We start from the raw sequence: 14,810 nt of genomic DNA, 5'->3' as shown, positions 1-14,810 counted from the left end.
CGTTTGGCGGCAGCGACTGGTTCAGCGCTATGAGGGTCTGATGCCTTTGCGCGGACATCCATGCAGTTGGCTAGAGTCTATGATCAGGATTATGAATATATGGCTTGCTATATAGAGGCACCCGCGTGCTGTTGCGGCCGGAGGGCTTATCTCATTCGGCGATGGTTTCCCTACATGACAATGGTTGTGGCGTGAACCGGGAGAGGACCGATGCTGAACGCAACTCTGTTGATCGGCCGGAACATGGCACTTAGTCGCGGCTTGAATACCTCCGTGTCTTACTCGCTACCGGTACCCGCGCCATCCATGGTGCTGGCTAGGCGTTTCCGAGGTTCCCAGCTCAGCCTCCCAAGTCCCAAAGAGGCAGGCCCAACTCAGCCGGATGAATAGGCCCACGATAAGTGATTTTGTGAGTCAACTCGCGAGCCCATCCCATCCAGGCCCTGCCTCTTTTCTCTTACCAACATTTTTATACAAGTCCGCGCTGGACGCCACGCATGCAAATCGCACGCCAACCCCCCCAACACCATCCTCACCGCACTACTACCGTTAATTACTTGCCGAAGCAAAGAATCGTACGAGGCACACGCAAGGCCACAACGATGCCAGTCAAGGACAGGACACTCACGTCGCCTAACCCCCCGGGGGCCGAACCCGGCGCCGTGCTCCTCGAGACGGATCGGCTGCTCATCCGTCGCTACGTGGCTGCCGACGCGCCGCTGCTTGCTGCGGCGGCGAACCACCCGTCCATCGGGGATGGGCTGCGGGACCGGTTTCCCTCGCCGTATGGCCTCGCTGACGCGGAAGAGTTCTTGGCGCGGCACAGTGGGCCGGTGGAGAATCGATATCCTATCCATACGGGGATCTTTGTCAAGCAGGGGGCAGCTGCCAGTGCGCGGGGGGGTGGGAAGGAGGATGGGGGTGATGCTGGTGCTGGCGCGGGAGACGACGATGTCAACGGCAGCACCGGCAACAGAAGCAGCAGCAGCAACAGCGAAGTCGCAAAGCAACAGCTACAATACATCGGCGCCCTGGGCATCATGCCGGGCGACGACGTCGAGTACCGCACGTGGGAGCTCGGGTACTGGCTCACGCCGACGGCCTGGGGCAGGGGCTACATGACGGAGGCGGTGCGCGGGTTCACGCGCTGGGCGTTTGCGACGTGGCCGGCGCTGCACCGCATCGAGGCGACGCCCTTTGCGGGCAACGCGCCGAGCTGCCGCCTGCTGGGCAAGTGCGGGTTCGTGGAGGAGGGGCGCCGGCGCGGCGCGGCGGAGAAGGGGGGCGTGGTGGTGGATGTGGTGGTGTTTGGGCTGCTGAGGGGGGATGTCGAGGCGGAGCTCACGAGGCGATGATTTGGAGAGACGGGGTATGGTTTATGCTACAGATTCAGGAGTGCGTGGATACTTATACTGAAGCTGCGTTGTGGTGGGCGACTATCTCGTCGAGACGCTTCACGGCTTGCCTCACGGCGTCCATCTCCGGCGCCGGGTCCTCCATGAACCTCGTCAGGTCGTACAGATGGTCCTGCCCCGGCGCCACAAACAGCGACACCTTATCCCCTCCCAGACAATCCCTCATCTGCTCACTCACGCCAATCGGCACCGCCACGTCCGCATCACCATGAAAGACGACCGTCGGCGGCCACCGCGCAACCCTCTCCCGCGCCTCATCCGTCCGCTCCCTCGCCCACTCATACCCGTTGTCCACATCGCCCACCATGCCACCCCACGCGTTGCGATGCGTATAGTACTCATACAGTCCACTGCGCGGATTCTTCAACGGCGGCGACGGCACGGGCTCCGCCTCGTAGTCCGGGTTGCGGGAGGCGTCGGCCGGTCGGAGCATGGCCACGCGGAAGGCGTTCTCCGCGCCGGGCATGGTGACGCCGACGGCGATGGGGCCGGCGATGGCCGGAGCCATGTCTTCGTCACGGATGGGCGCGGGGGTGAGCAGCGTGGAGGAGGTGAAGTGCGGGTGGCGGAAGGTGTTGATGCCCTGGATGGAGAAGAGGGCGAGAGGCGGGGGGGAGCAGTTGTTGACGACGAGTGTCGCTGGGAAGACGCCTGTTGTGCTCCATCGCTGTTACTCTTCCCCGGCTCACAGTGCTACGAGTAAAGGGATAGGGTTGAGAAGAGACTGACCTCCGCTGCCTCCGCCGACAATCACATGCCTGCTCCGTCCCTCTGCAGCCTCGTACCTCCGCGCGAAAGCGTACGCGGCCGTCGCGTCCTCGAGGAGACCTTTTGCGCCCGTCTGTGGGAGGAGGCGGTAGCTGAAGCTAATGAGGGGCCACTTCCGCTTGAAGCATGTCTTTGGCCGAGGGCATCGCCATGACGATTAGCGAAGGGCGGGGAGGATGAAGGCAATGAATGGTCGTTCGCTCACTTGGACGAGCCACGGCGGGATGCAGTCGCGCCCCCAGTTCACGAGCCCTCCGGGGTGAAAGTACAAGAAAACGGGAGCATCGCTGCGTGAGGAGGAGGAGGAGGAGTCAGTGTAGATGTCGCACTCGAGCGGCAGGCCGTGGTGGGCGTATACTTGGGTCGTTTTCGTTAGCATTGCTGCAGTTGTCGTCGTCGCCGTCGTGAGCGAGTGTGATTCTGGGCGGTTTCAGAGATTTGGAGGGAGTTAGATTATGAGGGTTCGTCGTCAATTGTCGTCTGCTGAACCCTTTTATATGTTTTCAGAAATAGTGGTTTACATTGCGGGCCGCGACGAGTCAGGCTCGGGGGTAAGCATGGGTAAATAGAATAGGACTTTGATAGCATCGCGCAGTCCTCGACTCCTCCAGTCGCATGTCAAGCATCACCCCCGCACGCAGGCAGCTAGGGCGCAGGACAGGATTACGCGGCCATGGGCAACTTGTTTTAGTACGATGTCCAATATATTCGAGGCTTCACTTTTCTGCACAAATAAAATATTGCAGAGTTGTCTGGGTGTATACTGCGCGAGAGCGTCTACGTGTGCGTGCTCGTACTGTGCAGAGCGAGTAGATGCACGTATAGCGACTTCGGTACGGTTGGGCCTATGTATACGGCACAGGGCGACAGTGCAAATTACGTGATGAAAGCGATCAAGACCTATCTATGAGGCCCATCAATCATCAAAACAGTATTGAATGCATATCCAGTTCCAGACCGCGCACTTTGACTGTGCCGACACGCCATTGAGTCTGGCTGCTGCCAGAATGGTCGACTGACTCTTGTTCACATCACACCCTTCCAAAAAAAACAACGTCATATCAAAATACATACCTCATGCCGCTTCCGGTGACAAGCGCTCCTTGCCAGGATTCTAGGTCTTGACTTGGATGCCTGCATTGACCAGCATGTCGGCAGCCTCCCTCCAGCCATTATCAGATGCGCTGAGGAGTAGCCGCTGACCCCATATGTCAAAGAACGCGGGTTCAGCCCTTTCAATGAACACGCGCAAAACACCCACGTTTCTCCGGGTGACTGTGTTGAGGAGGGCCGACATGCCAGCGCGGTTCGTAGATGTCCAATCTGCACCCTTCTCGACCAACACGCGAGCGACCGATGCGTCCCCCTGGAGCGCAGCCAGATTCAGCGCTGTGTTTCCCACGGTGCACTTTGCGTCGACTTCTGCTCCACTGTCTATCAGGAGCCTGATGACCTTTGCATGTTCTCCTCCTCGTCCGGGGATGACCTGTGGATCGGCTTGGTTACTCGCAGCCCACGCCAACGGCTCCCGTCCGAGCCTGCATGCCGTGTCTACTTTTGCATGGTGCTGGAGTAGAAGCTCAACAGCGAGAAAGAAACCGTTCTTTGATGCCCATGATAGTGCCGTAAGGCCCGCCTCGCTCTTTGTATCAACGTCGACGCCCATTTCGAGGAGTCTTTTGAGAGTCCCCATGCTGCCTCGAGCAGCGGCCAAAGTGAGTGGCGTGTGGCCGTCTGCAGTTGTAGCTTCAGTCTGGGCTCCGATGTCGATGAGGGCCTGGAAGATATCATCCATGTGATAGTCTCTGCTGGCCGCGAGCAGAAACAACTTTTGGACCCGCTCGTCCCCTGTTTTCATTGACGCGACTTCTCGCCTCAGCAGTTTGACTTGGAGCGACTGTACTGCATCGTTCCCGAGTGAGGTTCTCCAGATGTGTCGCGCCCAGAATGTCTTGGCGTAATCGTAGAAACTGAACGGGTTCTCATGAGCAACTTCTCCTTTGAGGTCGTGCAGCATTTTACCCATGTCATAGCTCGGCTTCGGTCGATTCTTGTTCCTGAGGAGCCGCAGTGCAACGTTTCGAACCATCACTGCGGAATCTATGGACCGGATGATCTTGGATGGCATCTCTGCAGATTCTACGGTCGGGACCACAGCTGTAGATATCTGAGATTCGAAAACGCCGTAGTTGAGGTAGGTGATGACGATGTCCGCCATTGTTGTTTCCGCATCCGGGCCCAGCTTAACGTATCGGTCGTCCCATTTAGCGAAGTCGCCGTTGAGGAACTGTTTGACGCTACCATGTATCAGCTCCACCGTTGACGTCTCCTCGTCGACAGATACTAGACTCCCACAGCAGGCAAGGACCGAGTTCACATCGTTGATGACATGCTCCGGATGCCACGTCGCGTCGCCCGGCTTGACACTCAATGCTTCGCGAAATTCATCGCCTGTCATTGGTCTTCGAGCGGCCAAAATGAGTTCAAGAATCAGCTTCTGGTACTCGGGGGCGGCGGATGCAGACTTGTTGAGGATTCGCAAGTAAGTTTCGGGCAAGTCGCCGGGCAAGTCGGCCAGGGCTTGGCGGATCGCTTCATCTGTTCTGGCGGCGCACAGAGAGTCGATTTGAAGGGCCACCCAAAGGAACATTCCTTTGGCTTTGGTAGAGAGCACACTCTGTATTTCGAGAATCAATTCGGGCCTCCCGATGGTCAGCAATCTACACTCTAGGCGCCTCGCGAGTTCTGACTCAATAAAGGAGCAGATGTCCGGGTTCGTCTCGGGAATCACGAAAACGCTGCTGTTGTTGAAAATGTTGGAGCCTTTCAAAGAGAGGTTTTCTGACCCTTCCCGTAATGAAACGCAAACGAGCAGTGTGAACTTGCTTTGAAGAAAGGATAGCAGATCCAGTATGTCGCGCCTCTTGGGCTCGTCGCATTCGTCCAGGCCGTCCAAGACGAAGCGTGCCACGAAGTCGCGCGGTTTAGCATGCAGGAGCATTTTCATGATGTCGGACAACTCCAAGCCCTGGGCCGTACTGTCGACGATTTCCAGGCAGCTGCTCAGGTCGGAGAATCCGCGCAATAGCTGATACGCCAGCGATGCAATGACTGTGTGCATTTGCAAGCTCTCGTTGATGTCGTGACGGCAGAAAAAAAAGGCCACTGGGATTCCGTCGTCACGCTGAACAAGGTTAAGATCATCAACTATGCTGGCGAGACAAACGGATTTGCCAGACCCAAGGCGTCCCCTGCAAAGGAGCGTGGGAGGGCCTTTCTGTTGCAGCCAGTCAAAGTACTGCGGCGACTGTCGAAACAACGTGCTCGCGCCAACCTTCCGCAGTTTCTTCCACGAGGCTTTGTAATCGTAGTTCGAGCACATCCTGAGGACGCGGAGGTTCGTCTTCAGCTTCCGGCGATGTGATTCGGAATCCGACGATCTCATAAGCTGCCTTAGGTGGGATGTCTGCTCTTCCGTCTTTAACGTTTCGATCTCTTCCTTTATTGAAGCAGCCCAGGTGTCCAGGTCCTTTCGAATGGCCTTGAGGCTGAGGTCGTCCGTGAACGATACAAGCTGCTGTATGGCCGACTTTTTCTGCATCATTGCTAGCTGGTGACAAAACCGGACTACTACGATGTAGTACTCCGACATACAGGATACTAGCCGTTTCGACTGTGGGAAGAGCAGAGCAAGGCGGTCATAGCGCGGCGCAGACAAACCGACTTGCATAAAGAAGGCTGTCACTTCACCGATCCGAGACGACGTAGCCACAACGGACTACGCGAGCATTAGCACGGCTAATATGATGCGGGTAGGAGGAGCCTTTACAATAAGTGTCAATCGCACTAGTGACCATACACCGCAAGCGATGATGTTCTGAGATCCTCCGACTATAACATCTCCGACCGCGGCATATTGCTGAACCGCCTCGAGGAAGTTGGTCAACCGAGTTCCCCAACATCGAGAGCCAGGTTTCTGGGAATTCGATATCTGGTTGAACTCGGCCGTGATTTGCATGACATCCTGAATGCTCGGGAGCGACTCGCAGTACTTCGACCGGTGGTTGCGGAGCGCGGCTTTTCGCTCGGGATCCAAGCTCGCCTCGAATTCGGAAATCGCGGCAGCCAGGCGGACCTCGGAGGCCAGCTGCTCCGTCTTCGCCACGAAAAAGCTCATGGCGAGGCTTGGGCCGCAAGGCTCGAGCGACCCAACATTGTGAGAGCACAGTGCCCAGGAACGAGCAAGAGGGGCATGGCAACGGTTTTGACTGTTGTTAGCCGCCGTGCCATCGGTTGGTTCATGCAGCTTCTGCGCCTGGGAAACAATGTGTGTCGCCCAAAGGAGCCGCCGACATGTCAAGGAGCGGCCCGCAAGCCCCGCCGGGACAGGGTTCCGGCAAGTGTTCCTGGTGAGACCACAGATGCATTGGCGAGGGGCTCTCGCAGACAGGCTTGGGATCCTGGTCCGAATGACAGGGGGCTGCTTCAGCCCAAGACCTGAGTACTCTCTCGAAGGGATTACAGCCTCTCACGCGACCTGCACTCGGCACGAGGTGCGAAGTGCGTGTTCGCCAATCTTTCGTGCCCATCATGCTTGTAGCTGCATAGCCTGAAACGTCGCCGTGTGTTGTGATATAACATAGTAAGAACACTCACAACTCTCAGCCGTGGCGGGTAAAGACACAATCAGCCATCAGGTCTTGACCCAATTCATGGCTTGTTCCTCTTGGCACCTGGAAAGCCGTGTCACCGTCGCAACATGGGGTCACGCGAACCTCACAACTATCAACGCCAGTACATAAGTACCATGACGCTACCATGGATAGAAGTTCATGGGTATCTACTGTGCAGATGAAGGGTCCCCAAGGGAGCCGGCTGTGCCGACCTCAGCCTTCGTCAGATCGAGAATTGCTCGTCGAAAACCCCCAACACCATTGCTAAGCCAGCATTCTTCGCCATGAACTAACGATTGAAGGGGCACAGTCTGTTCTACAGCCAGGCCTCTGTATTGCATAATTGTTAGTAAGTCCACAAAGATGCGACTTTGAGCCGGCTCACCTTTCAAGAGCCCAGCGCCTCGAGGTTCCATCTTGGCCGCCGCTTCCGTCTTCCCAACTGAACTTGGCGGCCACAGGAGGGGTGATCCAACGCCCGTCCCGCCAAAAGTATGGCGTGGTCGTGCTGCCTTCCATGACAGAACGGTCATCTTGGTTGATGACCAGAACTTCCTTCAACTCTCCAGGTCGGATATTCGCCCTTTGACGGGCCGCGTCGTACATGCCCCGGCTCGTCGTCTTGTAATGTGTGAACTCTGATCTTGACAATGGACAGTCATCGACTACCAAGGTCAACTGCGGTTCAGGCTTGGGGTCCTTGGGTCCTGAACCTGATCCAGGGGCCGGTAGCCGCTCTGGAAACAAGTTTTTCAGAGCAATTGGCGGAGTCTCGAATTTGACAACCTGGATGGTGCCGTCCCTGTTCACCACGATCCTTACTCTCATGGGTCGCGTCTCCGACTCTTTGATGGCTTGCAGGGTCGTGGCCTCAAGCAGTGCAAGACCCTCATCGCCTGTGAGCTTTCCGATGACGTTCTCCCATTGCCAGTGAGTCGCGGCCCTCAGGATGCGGTCTCTGTGAAAGTCGAGCATGTACAATGGGGATTCGCGGTCATAATTCCATCCCGCATACGTCAAGCCGCTAGATGCAACTTGCCTCAGCTCAACATCATAGCGCAAAGAGGTGAAGAGGGAAAAGGCTGTGTCGGACATGGCCGTAGTCGGGCGTCGGCTCGGGCCCTCGGGGCTGATTCTCAATGGATGTATGAGTTTGGAGTGCGAGCACGAGTAGGGCGAAACGCATGTAGGCGGTCTCAAGATGAACCACGCACCGTTTATGCAGATGCTACAATATGGGACTTGCCCGCAAGGTGAGTCATGCGTGTTGTCAAGCTTGCGGTAAACACGACCGGTTCATCGCTCGGCTCGAGGTGCAGCGCAGGCGCATGGAGGAGGTTAAGGTGGATAATTCACACATTTGCTGGCGAATTGACTCTCGCCCAACTAGACTGGAGGCGCGGGCTCAGAGGACGGCAGTAAGAAGGGTAACCGTTATGAGTGGGGTTTAGCTATTCCGAGCGCAGGGGGATGCACTGCCCGGATGCAAGCCTTGTGCGCACTGGCCGACCTGCATTGGGGCATGTCCTCGCCGGCGAAGGCATTCCAGGGTAGGCAAAGGCTGGTGGTGAGGGATGCCATGAACCGCTGGCGAAGCCATTGACGACGGGGGACCTTTCGTTACGGGGGAAGCTGCACTCTAGCTGTCTTCCAGGTTCTCTTCCAGCAGGCGTATGGCGTGTTAGCGGCCCGCCTGCCAATGACGGCTCTCCCAATGCCTCGCGGCTTGTGATGATTAATTGAACTGCCTCAGGCATTCCAGCCAAGCCAGAGCCCCGGGCGGCTGCCCAAGTGGCTGCCAGTCCCGCCCCTACAGTGGAGGCTACGAGGACCTGCAGCGGAGCAGCGCGCTGCAGTTCGATGACTGAGCCGAGCTTTTTGCGGGTCCAAACGTCCGCTGGAAATTTCGGGAGCTCCAGTGAGGTGCGCGCTCGTGCTGCTGTGCCCGGCCAGCCGGCCCATCCATTGACGCAGCGCTCGCAGCTTTTTTTGCGCGGACCTTCGTTGCTGCATCATCACCACCTTTGCTTTCTCCCGCGACTCGGACTCCCTCTCTTACGCCTCCGTCGCCGGCCAGCAATCTCTTGCGGCCGATTCTCTTCAATCACTCCCGCATTTTCCACCCCGTCGCAGCCCCCCAGCACCTATAATGTCGAATCCGCTCCCGTCGATGCCTCCGGGCCGGCCAACGGCTATTCCTGTCGACGCCCCCTCGTCCACATGGGATCGCATCACCTCCTGGGTCTCGGAAAACAAGGCCGTTGTGTACACTATCGCCGGTGTTGCTGTCGTCGTCACGGGCGCCGGCGTTGTCTACTACCTGAACTCCGACTCGGTAGGTTGCCTGCTCGATGCACTCTACGCGTGCCCCGTCGGCCCCAAGCGCGGCTCCCTGGTGCCCGTCGCGTACGTGCCAATACTGACCGATCGTCGTTGCCGTGCAGAAGTCCAAGGCCGACTCAGCTCCCAAGCTCAGCAAGAAGGAGAGGCGAAAGCGAAAAGAGGCCGAGCGCAAGGCCGCCGAGTCCAAGGAAGCTCCCACCACCACATCCGAGTCCAAAGCCGCTACGGTCCAGAGCGAATCCGAACTGCCCGACGTCGACGAGCAGTCTGTCTTGAGCTTGACCCAGGAGCAGCGCGAAGAGTATGCGGCCAAGCTTAAGCAGGCAGGCAACAAGGCCTATGGCGATAAGGCGTACAACAAGGCCATTGACCTGTACTCCAAGGCCATTCTCTGCAAGCCCGATCCCGTCTTCTACTCCAACAGGGCCGCCTGCTACAGCGCCATGAGCGAATGGGACAAGGTCGTCGAAGACACCACCGCCGCCATCAACATGGACCCGGAGTACGTCAAGGCCATTAACCGCCGAGCGACTGCCTACGAGCACCAGAAGATGTACTCCGAGGCTCTCCTCGACTTCACGGCCTCGTGCATCATCGACAACTTCAAGAGCGACTCCACTGCCCAGGCCGTCGAGAGACTGCTCAAGACCTTTGCTGAGCATAGGGCAAAGGAGATGATGGCTTCCCGACCGCCCAAGCTGCCCAGCCCCATCTTCGTTGGCAACTACCTGCAGAGCTTCCGGCAAAAGCCTCGGCCCGCAGACCTCGACGACTCGATCGAACTCGACCTCGAGACGGGCAACGGCCAGCTGCAGCACGGCCTTCAGGGCCTCGAGAAGAAGACGGCGGACGGATATGAGGAGGCCAGACTGGCGTTCGAGAAGGCTCTGGAGCTCGGAGACCTCGGCGAGCACGAGGCTCTCGCCTACAACCTGCGTGGCACCATGCGAACACTCTTGGGCAACCACGCCGAGGCGACCAAGGATTTTGACAAGAGCATCGAGCTTGACCCGACCATGGTCCAAAGCTACATCAAGCGCGCCAGCATCAGCCTGGAGCTCGGTGAGCCGGACAAGGCAGAGGCCGAGTTCGCCAAGGCCCTGGAGCAGAACAAGGACGACCCGGACGTTTACTACCACCGCGCCCAGGCCAACTTCATCAAGGGCGACCTCGCCGAGGCCCAGAAGGACTACCAGAAGTCGATTGACCTGGACAAGGACTTCATCTTCTCTCACATCCAGCTTGGCGTGACCCAGTACAAGATGGGCTCCATCGCCTCCTCCATGGCCACCTTCCGCCGGTGCATCAAGAACTTCCCCAAGGTGCCGGATGTCTACAACTACTACGGCGAACTGCTGCTTGACCAGGGCAACTTTGCCGAGGCCGTTGAGAAGTTCGACACCGCCATGGAGATGGAGAAGCAGTCCAAGCCCATGTCCATGAACGTGCTTCCCCTCATCAACAAGGCGCTGGCCCTCTTCCAGTGGAAGCAGGACTTTAAGGAGGCGGAGAAGCTTTGCCAGAAGGCACTGATTAGTGAGTGCCCTCGATGGCCATCCTGTGTGAGCATACGCTAACCTCATCGTGACAGTCGATCCGGAGTGCGACATTGCCGTGGCCACCATGGCTCAGCTCCTGCTTCAGCAGAACAACGTGACAGAGGCGCTGAAGTACTTTGAGCGCGCGGCTGAGCTGGCCCGCACCGAGGGCGAGATCGTCAACGCTCTTTCTTACGCCGAGGCGACCAGGACGCAGGTTCAGGTGACGGAGAAGTACCCCAAGCTGGCAGCCAAGCTGGCTGGAGGCGGCGGCCCCCCGGGATTCCGCATGGGCGCTTAAACGACCAATCATTCCATCTTGTACGACCAAAAACGGCGAACGGGGAAGCGTGAAGGCGGATCGCGGCGTGTAAGTGTATAGGCCAGGGATGTCGCCTAGCAAACCGCCGGCTGTTGGCCTATCCGGCATATATGAGGCCACCACTTTTTTTGTCTCGCTCTTGGGAACTGGGCAGGGGGGGCATTCGTTGGGTGCTGGCGGCTATCGGTCGGTTGGTGAGCTGTCTTGACTGTGTAATGCACAAGGTATCACACAAACAACGGAGTCAGCATTGTATATGTATTAGTTTAATGGCACCTCCCTCCATTGGAGATTCCTGGTCTCTGGCCCTGAATCACTTTCGTGCGTGCTCTCTTGTGTGTGCATCACGTACGAAACTGGCTCTGGGCGGCAGCAGAGGGTTTGTTAAAGTAGTTTTGAAGCGTCAAAGAGAAGGTGACAGCAGCAACGAATCGTTCCAGCGTAATCCAGAGGTCGTCACCTCGCCATTGCATTGCCAACGTCGTCAACTTTCTACATACAAGTGCATCATCAATTAAGTCCGCCTGTCGGACACTGGGATAGCGCACGGTTCTGTCCGCCAGGCGGGCCTCCGCCGCGAAGCCGAGGCCAAGAACCAACCACACAGAAAACTCCCCCCTCCCACCTCCCACCTCTTCATCGGACGTCATGTAATAATCCAAGTCCGCGTCCCTCGTTCGACTTTCGCAAAGGGTTAACAAAAATAAAGATACGTCCTCCATGGCAGCTACTTCAACATCATCCGGAGACCCCCTGCCGTGTATGTGTGGTGGTCGCAGACAGCCACCACGTTTCGCAGCTTTTGTACAGAAGGGGTGCTTGTCGGCAGGGTCTCCTCATATAAGTCGTCAAATCGCAAAGAAGGATAGCCATTCATCGTCCTTGGGTGAGTGGCCCTATTTGAATTAAGATCGTTCGTTTTTTTTTGTCGGTTGCGTCAGTGCCGTCGACGCGGCGGTTACTTGCCGCCGCACTTGTTGCCCGTGAGGCAGATACCCAGGCCCACGCCGAGGGCAACGGCAAGGATGATGAGACAGACGATGAAGAAGCACCACCACTTGAGCTTGCGGGCGCGCCGGGCGTGGTCGCTGGCCCGCTTGACCTGTTCGTTGCCCTGCTCGATGTTTTCGACGGTCTTCTGGGCGTTGTCCTCGGCGGTCTGGATGGGCGCCTCCTGCGTCTCCACCGTCTCGGCCAACCTGACGTAGAGCTCGGAGAGCTGGGCGAGCGTGTTCTCAATCTGCGTGAGCTCATTGTGGCGGGCCCGGACGTTGCCAAGAAGGGAGCTCGCGTGGGCGGTGCGGTTCGTGCGCAGCTTTCGAGAACGTTAGTGCATTGTTCTGCAGATGATCTGTGCAGGTAGGGACGAATAAGGCCGTTGGGGGGAGGGGGAGGGGGGAAGGAAGGCGAGGGCAAAAACCTACCGCCGTCTGGAAAACGCCCTCGTTGCCCCAGTCTGCCTGGGACGCCTCCTGTACCTCCTGTTCCGTCGCATCCGGGTTGACGATGCGGTATTGCCTGGCGATCTGCTCGCGGTACTTTTGCTCGTAGTCGCGCTCAATGCTGTGGTACTTGTCGAGCTCGGACTTGAAGAAGGTCTTGAGGGAGTCAAACTGGGGCTTCTTGGTGTTGCGCTCCGGACCCTCGGTACTGTTCACGTCGCGTTCGAGGCGCTTGATCTCATCGGTAATGACCGTGTTGCGGGACTGCGTCTCCGCGACGAAGCGGTCGAGCTGCTGCCGGGAGTTCGGGTCGGTGCTACTCAGTGTCCGCTGGTGAAGCTGCCCAATGGTGTCAATGTCGCTAGTGAGGCCCCTGATATCGTCGCGCAAGCTCTTCACGCGGTCAAGGAACTCGCTCTGCGACATGACGGGCCGCCGTGACTGCTGGGACTGTTGGGGCTGCTGAGCCGACTGAGTGCCGCCATATGGGTGGCCATACTGGTTGCCGTACTGATCTTGGTTGCCGTAATCTTGCATCTCATATTGATCCTGCGCGTACGGATTGGCCTAGAGCAGCAGGGAAAACCTCGTGTTAGATCATTGCACGACTTCCGCAAGGCGATGCCATGGCGCGCAATTGCTCGCGCGACGGCGGAGGGCGCGGCCTACCTGGCCATAGCCGTGGGCCGGCTGGTACCCCGACTCCTGCTGCGGCGCGGGGGCCTGGTAATACGGGTTCTGGCTCTGCTGGCCGTACGACATGGTGGGCGAGCGGGCGGGCGGATGCTTCGGTCTCGGCGGGCGACGGACAAGGGACGAGAGAAAGGGACGAGGGAGGGAGGAAGGGTCGAGGGATCGGATGGATGGAGCAATCTGGTGTTGACCAGTTGAGGAATCCAGCCGAGCAGAGGTCGTGGAAGGTTGTGGTTGTGGTGGTGGTAGTGGTGCGATGCGACGTACGGACGAAAGATGGAGATCGCGGGAGCACACAGGTAATGAAAAGCTTGGCCAGATTCGGGGACGGCGGCGCTAACGCGGAAAGGCTGGACGGGCGGGCACCAGTTTCGTTTCTCGACACGCTGACGGCATGTGTCTCCGGTCTGGTCTGGTGTGTTGCGTTTTGCAGACGCAGGCAGGTGCGGGTGCTGCTACTGCCCCAAGAGTTCGCGCGCCGCAGGGCCCCCCCGTCTGTTCCTCCACTTGCCCTGCCTCTGGCTCTCTCGCTCTCAGCTATGGAGGTACTTCGTGCCCTGCCCGCCCACCTCAGCCCGCTGTCGGGCTGTCTCAATGGCGGAGGATGGCTTGGGGGGCGAAGGTGCTGCTGCCGCCGCCTGGCAGAGCAACCTAGGCGCCCAGTGGCGGCGGGTCCGCCGGAAGCTCGCAAATCTACGTCACCCGCCTGGGCGCAGCGCTGCCGCCCCGTCCTAGCTACCTTACCTATAGTACCTAAGTAGCGGGCAGAGAGCTCCAGCAGCAGCAGCAGCAGCAGCAGCTGGAGCCGATGGACATTCCAGGCAGCCTTGCGGCGTATTGTGGTGTGGGATGGCATGGATGGATGGATGGGTTGGATGCTACCTGCCATCCCAGCAGTGTCTTTATCCATGGCCCTCTGCTGACGGGGCGAGAAAAGGCCCGCGACGGAGCGGGTGTCTGCCCGTCGGGCGCCCATTCGAACGTCTATTCCATCCATCCATCGAAAAGGCACCGAAGTCGCATAACTCACAGTGCCAACAGCAAAGCTTCGGGGAGCGAGAAAAAGGTACCTGCTGCATTTGGCCCGCCCACCTGGCCCGTCCACGTCCAACGTTGTCGTCATGCAATTGAACTCGCCCGGGCGCGGGAACCGCCAGCCAGCGCACGACCCGAAAAAAGTCTGTGCTGCTGCTGCACCGGGGCCCAAAAGCCAGGGTCCCAGAACTTCCACAGGCATGGCTCCCAACCAACCCACCACGCCCGCCTGTCCCCTCTGCGCGCCAATGGGCATCCGGCGCAGGCCCCCACCGACGCTCCGTGAGACCCGCTGCGTGCGTGGCGCTGCCGCCGCCGCCTGGCTCTGGCTCTGACGGGAGGTGCCCATGGTGGTTCTGGCCTGCCCAGGCTGGCCAGCCAGGCAAGACCCAGGATCCTCCACTGCGCGCATGCATGATTCCCGTATGTGTGTGCCAGGACAGGACCGCCGTGTTTCGTTTCCCGCATCCGCCCGCCCGCACCCACGCAACCTCGTGCAACGGTCGGCCGTGCCCAAAATAGACGGCCGTTGGATGCGTGCGCAGCCTCAAAAGTCGCCATCGCCTTTCTCGTTCGAGCTC

General features: G+C 58.7%; 6 protein-coding genes across 6 annotated transcripts; 2 read left to right on the top strand and 4 right to left on the bottom strand.

Annotated features, from left to right (window-relative positions):
• Positions 1–602: 602 nt before the first annotated feature.
• PLICBS_010455 (uncharacterized protein) lies at positions 603–1,355 on the top strand (the record flags this gene model as incomplete). The annotated part of the gene is made up of 1 exon (XM_018326428.2): positions 603–1,355. The coding sequence occupies one exon, from the start codon at positions 603–605 to the stop codon at positions 1,353–1,355; it is 753 nt and encodes a 250-aa protein (XP_018174747.2).
• A 52-nt stretch (positions 1,356–1,407) lies between these two features.
• PLICBS_010454 (uncharacterized protein) lies at positions 1,408–2,562 on the bottom strand (the record flags this gene model as incomplete). Its single annotated transcript, XM_018326429.2, has 3 exons — positions 1,408–2,066; positions 2,145–2,313; positions 2,389–2,562. 3 exons carry the CDS (start codon positions 2,560–2,562, stop codon positions 1,408–1,410), a joined length of 1,002 nt encoding a protein of 333 aa, XP_018174748.2.
• Positions 2,563–3,297: 735 nt separating this feature from the next.
• PLICBS_010453 (uncharacterized protein) lies at positions 3,298–6,360 on the bottom strand (the record flags this gene model as incomplete). Its single annotated transcript, XM_065601935.1, has 3 exons — positions 3,298–5,778; positions 5,908–5,961; positions 6,043–6,360. The coding sequence occupies 3 exons, from the start codon at positions 6,358–6,360 to the stop codon at positions 3,298–3,300; spliced, it is 2,853 nt and encodes a 950-aa protein (XP_065458007.1).
• Positions 6,361–7,237: 877 nt separating this feature from the next.
• On the bottom strand, positions 7,238–7,951 carry PLICBS_010452 (uncharacterized protein; the record flags this gene model as incomplete). The annotated part of the gene is made up of 1 exon (XM_018326431.1): positions 7,238–7,951. One exon carries the CDS (start codon positions 7,949–7,951, stop codon positions 7,238–7,240), a length of 714 nt encoding a protein of 237 aa, XP_018174750.1.
• Positions 7,952–9,005: 1,054 nt separating this feature from the next.
• On the top strand, positions 9,006–11,038 carry PLICBS_010451 (TOM (translocase of outer membrane) complex component; the record flags this gene model as incomplete). Its single annotated transcript, XM_018326432.2, has 3 exons — positions 9,006–9,191; positions 9,301–10,735; positions 10,791–11,038. The coding sequence occupies 3 exons, from the start codon at positions 9,006–9,008 to the stop codon at positions 11,036–11,038; spliced, it is 1,869 nt and encodes a 622-aa protein (XP_018174751.1).
• Positions 11,039–12,017: 979 nt separating this feature from the next.
• Positions 12,018–13,263, bottom strand: PLICBS_010450 (uncharacterized protein; the record flags this gene model as incomplete). Its single annotated transcript, XM_065601934.1, has 3 exons — positions 12,018–12,374; positions 12,484–13,068; positions 13,171–13,263. The coding sequence occupies 3 exons, from the start codon at positions 13,261–13,263 to the stop codon at positions 12,018–12,020; spliced, it is 1,035 nt and encodes a 344-aa protein (XP_065458006.1).
• Positions 13,264–14,810: the final 1,547 nt, after the last annotated feature.

This window comes from Purpureocillium lilacinum (genome assembly GCF_023168085.1).
Source record: "Purpureocillium lilacinum CBS 284.36 DNA, scaffold_8, whole genome shotgun sequence".
NCBI lineage: Eukaryota > Fungi > Ascomycota > Sordariomycetes > Hypocreales > Ophiocordycipitaceae > Purpureocillium > Purpureocillium lilacinum.
The sequence above is the reverse complement of the archived record's forward strand: the minus strand, read 5'-3'. Positions and strand labels throughout refer to the sequence as shown.